General features: G+C 41.6%; 1 protein-coding gene across 2 annotated transcripts in view; it reads left to right on the top strand.

Annotated features, from left to right (window-relative positions):
- Positions 1-441: 441 nt before the first annotated feature.
- PKM (pyruvate kinase M1/2) overlaps positions 442-10,649 on the top strand; it is a 28,100-nt gene continuing 17,892 nt past the window's right edge. For both annotated transcript variants that reach the window (XM_063142516.1, XM_063142514.1), the window contains exons 1-3: positions 442-526; positions 7,357-7,517; positions 9,471-9,562. In XM_063142516.1, the coding sequence (XP_062998586.1) occupies positions 7,376-7,517; positions 9,471-9,562 (234 nt within the window). In that variant the 5' untranslated portion in view covers positions 442-526; positions 7,357-7,375. The remainder of the gene's footprint in view (positions 527-7,356; positions 7,518-9,470; positions 9,563-10,649) is intronic.

Below are 10,649 nucleotides of genomic sequence, written 5' to 3'. Positions count from 1 at the left end.
CAAAAATGCTTTACCACAGTGGCTTAACATGTCTTCTGAACAGGGTCTAAATATACAAATTAATAAAATGAATTAAATGGAGGGGGGCTTGCAGCACCATCACTCCTTCCTTTCTTTTTTACACGGAAGCAAGTCCCATTTGGCTCAACGACGGCTTATTCCCCAGGTAAATGCCCCTGGAGAAGGGCACATTTCCCCCCGTGCGGCCCCTTTAAGAGCCGCTGTCGTTGTCACTCACAGGCCGCGTGCCGGACGCTTGGCCGTTTCCCTATTGGACCGTTGCTTTCTCCGATCGAATCACCCCATCCCACTGCAGCATATGACTCCGCGGAAGGAAATAGTCCAGCGCGGCCCCGCCTACCCGGGAATATTAGAACGCGACGGTGGCGGGGGAGGGGAGGAGCGAAGGTCGGCGGAGGGATCTGCGGGGGCGGTGCTGCCAACCACCTTGATGCCGTGCCGGGTAGAGCGGCGCCTCAGAGAGGTGGAGACTCTCCGAAGGGACTGACGATCATTTGCCGGGCAGGTAAGGATGGCGAGGCAGGAACGCAGGCAAAGGCGGGGCGGTTCTTTCTGTTGCTCGGCCGCTACCTCAGGCGCTGCTCGGCCCTTCCTCGCTTCTACCCCTTATCACCCTCCCCTCAAACCCCCCTTTTTTTAAAAAAATAAAAATTACAACACTTAGAGCAAAATCCAACTTAAGCCCTACTTAGAGTAGACCCTTTGAAATGATCAGGACTTCAGTTAGCCACCAGTAGAGTAGTCCCATTCACTCCAATGGCTCTACTCTTACGTCGGGCTTACCTCAGATTTCACCCTTAGACGCGCTGCTTTTACTCGCCGTTGCACTCAAGGCGCCTAACCAGGCTTTAAAAACCGCTTTACGACCTAAAACTTCATTTAAAAAAAACCCGCTTTGAAATCTTTAAAGTTTATTATAATTATTATTTAAAGGGTCCTCCAATGAATATAGAGGCGGCCAGATTTGTGTGTGTGGGGGGGGAGATATTCTCCCCCCTTCCTCTCCCCTCCTCAGAGGCGGCCAGCATCCTGGGCGTGGGCCTCTGCGGGCTGTTAAATAACGGCTTGGCACGCGGCCCTTTGTCCGGGGACCAACCCCCAGGGAAGGAGGGCGCTTTCGGTGCGCCTCAAGGCAGAGGGGACCGAAAAGCTGCTTCTAACCCCCCCCACATACTTTTCCCGTCTCCTTGGAAACGGGGAGGGGGTAGAGAACGTGTAGGTGTGCGCGTGCGGGGGAGGGGGAGTGGAGGTGCTGCGTGCGTGAAGAGCGCATGGCTTCGGGGTTGCCCATCATGGCTTCCTCTACTCTTCTTTTTTTTCTCCCTCTTTCCTCTCCTTCTCTTTCCACGCCCCCTTTCTCTTTCTCCCCCCCCCCATCCCAATCGAAAAGCCGCCTCTGCTTCATCCTGAGTGGTGCTGTCAGTCCACAACAGGCTCCCTCCCAGTCCCAGCAAAGAGGGAGGGAGATGGAGAGGTGAAGGAGCCGGGGGTATCGTGTTGCACTCTGTGCCGTTTCTAGGCCTGGCACATCAACCTCACAGAAGGCCCTGTTTTATGGCTGTTATCAAGTTGCACAGACAAGCAGTCAGAGCCTTTTATCTAAGAACATCAGGAGAGCCCTGCTGGATCAGAGCAAGAGTCCATCTAGTCCAGCGCTCATTTCGCACAGCGACAGCTGGTTGGCCACTGTGTGAACAGAGTAGATGGACCCTTGGTCTGATCCAGCTGTTCTAACCCACAAGCAGGACACAGGTGCAAGAGCAGCCTGCTGCCCATGTTCCCCAGCAACTGTTTTTTTTAGGCTTTCTACCTCTGATATTGGAGGTAGTATCCATTAGGACTAGAAGCCGTTGAATAGCCTTTTCTTGAGCACAATTTATCCAGATCCCTTTTAAAGCCATCTAAATGGGTGGCCATCACTGCATCTTGTGGTAGTGAATTCCATAGTTTAAAACTGCACTGTGTGAAGAAGTACTTCCTTTACTCTCCCTCCTTCCACCCATGCAGCCCAATCATATTTATGAGGAAGTAAGTCCTGCTGGGTCACAGTGAGGTTTACTCCCTCACAAGGAAATGTGCGTTTGACCTTATTCTGATTTGTTCAAACAGGCTTGCCTTTCCCAAATGTATTTTTAAACACCAGCATCCTTTCGCTATATATGCTTGCTAAGGCACGGCTGCTCCTCAAGAACACTATTCAACCATGATGTGGCGTTTTCCTGGGGTGACCTTGGCTACTGCAGCCATTCTGTGCAGGGCAAATGTTTTACACTTGTTGGAGTAGGCACAAATAGAGATTCCATCAGTGTGATTGCTTGTGCCTTTTGTTGATAGGACAATACCTAGGTGGTTTTTGGAAGAGGCATAATTAATGAACCACAACATATCCTTTTGGAAGTGGGAACAAGTGTCACCTTGGTATACGTTGGGTGAGGGTTGAATGATTGCAGCTTGTGGTATTTATCAAAATAAACTTAAGTATTGCAAGAGGTAAATATGCCTCAAATATGCTCAATAAGCTCAAGTATGCAGAACTAAAAACCATTACTCCTTAATGGCCATGGAACTTTTAGAGGAATTGTAGGTAAGGGTGGTTCAGTTATAACTGGGACATTAGGAAGCTGCCCTGTAGTCACATACTACCACTATATAAAAGCAGTGTGTGAGTTCATGTTCTTGTGCTGCTTTTGCCAAATGGTGTGCTCCAGAATCTTCTGTGGTACTGGAAATGTTCATGGGTGCTTACTTGATACCTATCTTGCCTAGGTCAACAAAGAACCGAGCTAGCCCTGTTCTTAGACCTAAAAAAACAATAGTATGTGCTTAGCTGAGATAGCCATGTGCTATACAATACCACACTTAGATCCATGGAAGGAGGGGTAATAACTTCTCTTAAAGAAACAGGCAGGGTTCTACAAACGTATTCACTAGCAACCAGTAGCAGCATCCGTACATTTTTCTGGTGACAAGTATCCCTCAATGCTTAATACTTCTCCCACTGAAATCTCTGGTGTTCGGTGGTGGTGGTGGTGGTGGTGGTAGGAAAGATTCTCACCATGTCGTGTAGAGATGGGCCTTGTCCTCAAATTCTTTGGTATATGCAGATTATTTGAAGAGGGAATCAGTCTTGCTTCACAGCCAGGTTTGGAAATGCTTAGAAGTACTTCCAGATCCTGGTGTTAAGTGAGATTACCTCCCATCTCCCAAGTCCTAAAAATGTGCCCCAAAATTCAGAAGTCATTCGTGACCACAAATGCAAGCAAACTGTAGACTTCCTTAAAAATGTGGTGCAATTTCCAGATACTGAAAGAAGGAAATGACCAAGCAAATGGCACATTTGAAGGAAATTTAAGTAAATAGCTCCTTAGTTGTTGCGCGGTGTTTTGGCTTTGTCTGCTTGAAATCGGGATAGATAAAATGGTTAGGGGGGAGTTTTTGCTTACAAAATCTGATGGTGGCATCTTAAAAGACAAGCCAGATTTATTTATGGCATGTTTGATTTTGATTGTGCCACACTCCTTTTTTATTTTGCTGCAAGCGATTAACATGTCTACCCCTTTGGAATATTTTCATCAGAGTTGAACATGTTCTGTATTGTAGAAAGTCCATGTCTAACATGCTAAAGCTTTCCTCTGACGCATCTTATCCTGTGTTGCCATCATGTGGAAACTTGTCCACAGGGTGATTGTTCTGAAGGGCAAAGGGTTTGGCAACCTGAATATGGTGCCATAGGCTTTAAATTTGAAACATGTGAGGTGTAGTTGATGCAAGTTTTTTCAACTGATCTGGCAGGAGATGATTTAAGCCATATGCTCACATATGGAATTGGCTTAACTTCTCAGGAAACAGAATTCATGACACCCATACACTCTGTGTTCTTAGCTATGAAACGGGAACAGTCACCTTTAGAGTACTCTTTCCCTTTAATAAATAGATCCTTGACATCCTAAAAATCCCAAGAAAGATGGTACAAGGTTTTCTGAAAATAACTTATTGGGGTTTCAGAGATGGATTCTTTGGCATTGCCTGTAATGCTCAGAAACTCACCAGTAGGAATTCTGTAAATGTAATGTCGCCTTGCCTGTCCTCCTTTAAAGTACAAGTACCTTGTAATTCAGTGTTAATAGTTACCTTGTAGCATGAATAGAAAGGCACGGTTTGCTTTTTTATACTGTTATATCTTGGGAAATTATAGTTGAAATTGTATATGTATCTGCTTGTAGAGTATCTGCTTCACCAAAGTCTACACAGTTACACAAACTTTAGCAGAATATTTTGAAAGACTCATGATTTTGTCATTCCCAACAGCACCCCAAGAAAGTAGAAAAATATAGATGTCTTTTTCAGAGCTCAGCTTTTCCATGATGCCTTTGCTTGCTGCAGTGTGGTGTGACGGCTGGCACGTAGGATTCAAATGGAGCTGTAGTAACAATCTATCCCCACTGCTGTTTCTGTGCGCAGAAAGCTTCAGGCAAAAAATGCAGCCAATGATGGCATAGCTAAAGTATCTAAATATATCTGAGGGCTTGTTCTACTTATATTTTGGTGTAAAGTGATTTCTTGTTTCATTTGCCTAATTTCCCTTCTTAAAACGAAGGGAGACTAAAGCTATACATACTAGTAAAGTGATAGTTTTAAAAATTGTGCTATAAATAGATAAAGATTAATTCAAGGCATATTTTAGTGCATAGTGTCTGTTGCTTTTAAAAATAATAATTGATACTGCATTTTTAAAACGATGGTCACCCACCATTTAGCTAATAGGATTGTATGGGACTGAAATGTTTAACTGTATTTTAAAGCGTTACTACACTTTATCTGGGGGGTTTGGAGTAATAGTACCTTGCCTGGTTGGCAAGAGATTACAGTGAAAGCACTTTACTGTTACTTTATAAAATCATCTTATTCAATCACAGTTCTGTCAGTATTATACTTGATTGACTACTGGTCACACACCTTGCACAAATTGACTGCTTTTAAGGTCTGGGTTTAATGAACAAATTAGAATTATAAAAGGTCTAACTGATTTTTTTCTGTGGGACTGACTTCTAGTGAACATGCCTAGGGTTGCAACTTTAGTTTGTTTCTCTCAGTATTACATAATGGCTTTGTCCTCTGACACTTGTCCAATATAATCTGTTTGCTAATGTACAGGGAGCAACAGTCTATTATCTGGTCTGTTTTCATGGTGTAACTCATGAGGCTGGATTGTATAAAACTCAGGATTGTAATGTGTTTTGTACAAAATGTATTTTTATTGTGCTCTTCACTGCTTTAAAGCATTCATATACAGATACATCTTCAAACATTTGACTTACTAGGACAATGTCAAAGAGTAGTTTGTGAATGCTTGAATTCTGTGGAACATAGATATGAAATGCTGATCATAAACTAGAAGCTCTATTTTAAAAGTGCCTGCTTTTCTCATCTCCCCTGTTTTCTGTTTTTTCTTCCCATCAATAATAGTTTCAGCTTAAAGAATGTGAAAATCAGTTTACTGCTGGAAGATGATACTGACTTATCTTAGCAGCATGAAATGACAGCAGTTTATCATGGAATATTGGCTGCGTTTTTATCTGTAGTAACCATAGTGAATAATCGAAGATGAAATGTGAAAGTGATATATTTATAGACCATTTTATAACAAAAAGCAAACAAGTTTTTAAAAGCAACACTAAAGTGTAGCATAATAAAATGTGATGCAGTATTAAATCTGTTTTCACAGAGCTATGCAAATATATCACTAGAGTTGAGGGTAGCTTTTCAAACAGGTGAGTTTCCATAATATTTTGTCAGCAGAAGACATTTATACAAGGATATAAATGCAATAATAAAAAATAAAAAGAATTGAGGCAAGCACAGAAAGAAAGTGTCATTTTAATACTACCAAAACATATTTTTTGCAGAAGGCTGTGTAGATAATCAGTCTGGTTGCATAAGGATCTCCCCTGCGTTTCCTGTGCTGGGAAATAACAGCACTGCAGCAGCTTTTTTCTGAATCATGGTTTTCAGAGACTTGTGTCTATCTGTACATTATTCATTTGAAAGTGAGTCAGCATCTTCCATGAGGCTGGACTAAGAGCCTCCTCTGTGAACTAGTCTATTGGAAGAGAAGGGGAGAGGGAGGGAGAGAATGCTGCTTGCATTAAATTGCATCTGTATGAGCGAGGGAAACTGCACGTACTGCAGAGATCATGACCAGAAAGGGTGGAGCTTCTCTTCCTGATTTATGTTAAAGGGCTAGTGCACAAAGTAGTTCTCAACAAACACAACTTTCTAAAATTGCACTATGATTTTCTGACTTTCTAATCAGCATAATTTTTGTGCATTTCAATCCTTGCGAATGCAGAGTTCTCGTTAGAGTGTGTGCGTATCCTTAGGCAGCAAGAATTCTTACATTGTATTTGTAGCAGTTAGTGATAGAGTTAAAGTGGATCCCTTAAACTCTAGAAAGGTTGATCTAGCTACTTATGCTAATTGTACTAGTTATTTCCAAGACAGAGAGGTGATGTATAGGCGGCCTGCCAGAGTTCAGTATTAAGCTTGAGCCTATTTAGCTATTCCGGCTTACTGGGTTAGTTTTAAACTTCCATAAGATTAATCCATAATATAAGTTTGGCAGTTGAGTAAAGTATCTAAATAGTGGTTAAATAAGTATGCAGTAATGTACGTATCTCATGTTTAATATACAACCTGACTTTAAAACTTTACAGACGTCTATACTAGACTGTATTTTCCTGGGATAAGTAGCAACAAGCTCTCAGCTTTGTTGCTCCTTAGCCTAATATGTGTTTACACTGCCCTGCACATATGCAGTTTATATATACAAGCCTGTACAGGCATGAGTGTATTTTTTGGTTGGAAAAGGATTTATCTTGTGATTTCATTAGCCTCTTTTGCATGGCTAGGTTCCTGTAATGTATGAATCAGGAGACATATTTTCACAGTTGGCTGCTGTGGGATCAAGCAGTTTCCCTGTACTCCGGCTGAAAGGCCTGCTGAAGCAAGTCCTGAACCTGACATGATCCCCAATACACCCTCCCTGCTGCTCTCAAAGATTACAGATGTGACATAATCAGTGTGGTTTCACAGGACAGAGGATGTTGGATGCAACATGTAATCTGGTAGTGGAAGGGGGGCTTGTCTGTTAGTGCACAACATAAGTGATGGTAAACTGTAGTCCACATCCCTATTCAGTGGTCTCCTGGGCATCAAAGCAAGAAGATTTATAAGGATAGCAGAAATGAGTTTCTAATGAACTGGGGAGGCATAGGACTGTTTTCCAAGGACACCTGGCTTTGCCTGTTACTTAATACCTTTATTCTTTTGTTTTAGATACCGACTCTCAGCAGCTATGTCTAAACATCATGATGCTTTCATCCAGACCCAGCAGTTGCATGCTGCCATGGCAGACACATTCCTGGAACACTTGTGCCGTCTGGACATTGACTCGCCCCCAATCACTGCAAGAAACACTGGCATTATCTGCACAATTGGTAAGTGGAGTTTAATATCAAGGTTAATGAAAAGTAAGAGCTAGCAAACCATGGCTAAAATCCAATGTTAGTCCTACATAGAGTAAATCCATTGAAATGAATGGGACTTAAATTAAGTCCCATTCATTTCAATGGGTCTAGTCTATGTAGGACTAACATTGGATACTACCCAAGGAGATGGAAGTCAGGCAAGTACTTGATCCTGTGTTTAAGCAGTATTGCCTTTACCTTGTTAAGATTAAGGAAACAAAAACCTTGATACCCTGGCCAAAGTGATAAATAATTTGGATACCACAAGCTCATGACTGCTATTGGTATTTTCACTTATAGCTAACTGTGATGCTTTTCTGATAGCTTTCTGTTTCTTTGGCTATTGTGACTTCTTTTTCATCTTTTCATAATTAGAACTTACTTAAGATATGATCCATATGATCTTGAGAGAATAGCCAGGCTGAAAAGGGACATTAAACAAGGCTAAATGCTTCCTGTATTTTTTCCTGTTTTGTAGGACCTTTAAGTACATGTTTCTTACCTTTTTATCTTGTTACCTATGCTGTTTAACTTATACATGAAACCTCTGGAGAGGTCCTCCAGACCTTTTGAGTTTGAAGCTGCTAGTATACTGATGACACCCAACTGTGATTTCTCCTCTTTCTAAATCCAAGGAAGCTGTTCTAGTTCTAAATCAGTATCTGATGTAATGGTCTGTATGAGGACAAACAAATTGGAACTTAATCCAGACAAGACTAGACAGAGGTGCGACTTGTTAATTGAAAGGCAGGTCAGAGAATAGGGCTTCAACCTGGCCTGGATGGGGTTACATTCACCCTGAAAACTCATGTCCACAGTTTGAGTATGCTCCTGGATTTCACCCTGAACTTGGAATGTCCAGGTTTTGGTGGTGCTAGAAGTGTTTGCTCAGCTGAAGCTAGTGCTCTAACTGCTCCCATTCCTTGATATGTCTGATTTGGCCATGGTCATACATGCCTTAGTTACAGTTGGTTTGTACTACTGTAACAGTTGGTTACAGTACTTACAGTAACTGTACTTAGTTACAGTTGGTTTGTACTACTTCTTGGAGTTGCCTCTGAAAACGATTTGGAAACTTCAGCTGGTCCAGAATGCTGTGGCCAGAGTGTGGACCAGAGCCAGTTAAAGGGTGCATGTGAGTCCCTTGTTACAACAACTTCATCGGCTACTGGTGTATTATCAAGCACAATTCAAAATGCTGGTTCTGACCTATAAAACCCAGTACTACTTGGCACCAAGCTGCCTGAAAGACCATCTTCTCTCATATGAACTCCCATATGAGGTATCTTTGATGGGGGATGTGAGAGGGAGCCTTTTCAGTGGCCATTCCCAGGCTCTGAAACTATAAGCGTTGGGCTTTCCATATTATCTTTCTGCTAGCAGGCAAATATTCTTTGACTGGAGAAGTTAATTGCTTGGTTCTGCTTATTTCTTTTATTGTGTTTTTAATCATATGTTTTATTTAATTTTCATTTGTTTTAATGTTTTAATTAAGATTTTATTTTTAATCCAGGTTTTATTGCTGGCTGCCTTGAGGGCCATTCTTTGGCAGAAAGGTTGGGATTGTTCACATATTCAGCTGGTTAACACTTCAATAATAACCAAAGTTGCTCCTAACTTCAGTAGTGGCAGTTGCAACCAACTGTTAACATGTTCTTAAGATGTTCAGTACAGAAGAGAACTTGGCTAACGATGGCCCAAGTTGGTTATAAAAATAACCTGTGGATTTTTCAGTCTTACTTTTTTTATTTGTCTGGGTATGAAATCAGTGTGTACGTACTCCAGTGGAAGAAGCCTTTTCTTCACAAAAGCCACTAAAATGTTGCAGATGATCTCTGTAGTGTCTGCCTTGCCTGCCAAGCTGATCTAGTAAGGGTTAACAAATTGGCATCTGCTAATGAAGGTTTGTCTTGAAATCTCTAGGCCCGGCTTCTCGATCAGTGGAAACGCTGAAAGAAATGATTAAATCTGGCATGAATATTGCCCGTCTCAACTTCTCTCATGGAACTCACGAGGTAAGAGCAGATTGGAGAAGAAATATTGCACCCACTTGAGTAAGAACTCTTTTATTAGATCAATCACTTGGACTGTGGCACAAACAAAATTTGACCTCTAACCCTAAGGCTTGGTCTTTGAAGTTCCAGCTTTATTTTTTAAAAAATATTCTGATACAGGTATAGCCGAATGTACATTGCTAAAAATGCTATTCATTCCCTTTTCGAAAGGGTAAAATATCCTTCTTTGAAGACAGAATTTTTATTGAGAAAACTGACTTGGCACTGCCTTCTGATTTAATTGACTTAAATTGTCTTCCCATTGAGTTTCATCATGGAGCAACTGCATTACTGGAGTTTTTCTCACATGGCAATCAAGATCAAAAACTTTAGAATTTAAATAAACAGAATGAGAAACGTTGCTTCCACAAGAAGGTCTTGACCATCTTGAAATACAGAATTATATGCATGCAGGCTTTGGACATACAGGAGCGAATGTCAGATGCTAGAGCTCAAAAAAGTCTGCTGCCTATTAGAGTACAGAGTGTCCGTTTCAGTACTTACTGAAAGTTCATCAACTAAAGGTCACTCCACTGTTACTAGATACTGCTGATGCATGCCTGACTTATAAACAAGATCTTGAAGCATGCTCACCCTTGTAGCTCCAAGCATCTCCTCCTGTTAGAAGTAGTCAAACAAACCTGCTGTGCTTAGGTGAACAGGGTCTGTAGCTGTGATATCAGTTGAAAGTTACTGCTCTCTTTATTACAAAGATTTTAGCAGTACAATTCTATCTAGACATAACCAGATCTCTTGATTTTGTTTCCTTGCAAAATCAGGAGGTCTACAAGGAGCCAAGTAGTTGTTGCTGAAATAAAGAGGTTGCCAGTCTAATAAAATTTAGAAGCCTGCAAGGGTTTGTCAAGTAAAGTTTGAGAATACAATTCTGTCAATAGCACAGTGCTTCTAAAATGCCAGGATCCTTAGGTTAAGGTCACAAGAATTGCAAGTAACTTGTAGCAGAGGGCAATCTCCCTTCTATAAATAAAGCAGCCTTCTCACTATTACTCCTGGGCTGGAAGGCTCCCATTCCCAAATGCAACTTTCC

The sequence above is a fragment of the Elgaria multicarinata genome, chromosome 16, assembly GCF_023053635.1.
Source record: "Elgaria multicarinata webbii isolate HBS135686 ecotype San Diego chromosome 16, rElgMul1.1.pri, whole genome shotgun sequence".
Lineage (NCBI taxonomy): Eukaryota > Metazoa > Chordata > Lepidosauria > Squamata > Anguidae > Elgaria > Elgaria multicarinata.
Note: the sequence above shows the minus strand (reverse complement) of the source record. Positions and strands in the feature narration are given on the sequence as shown.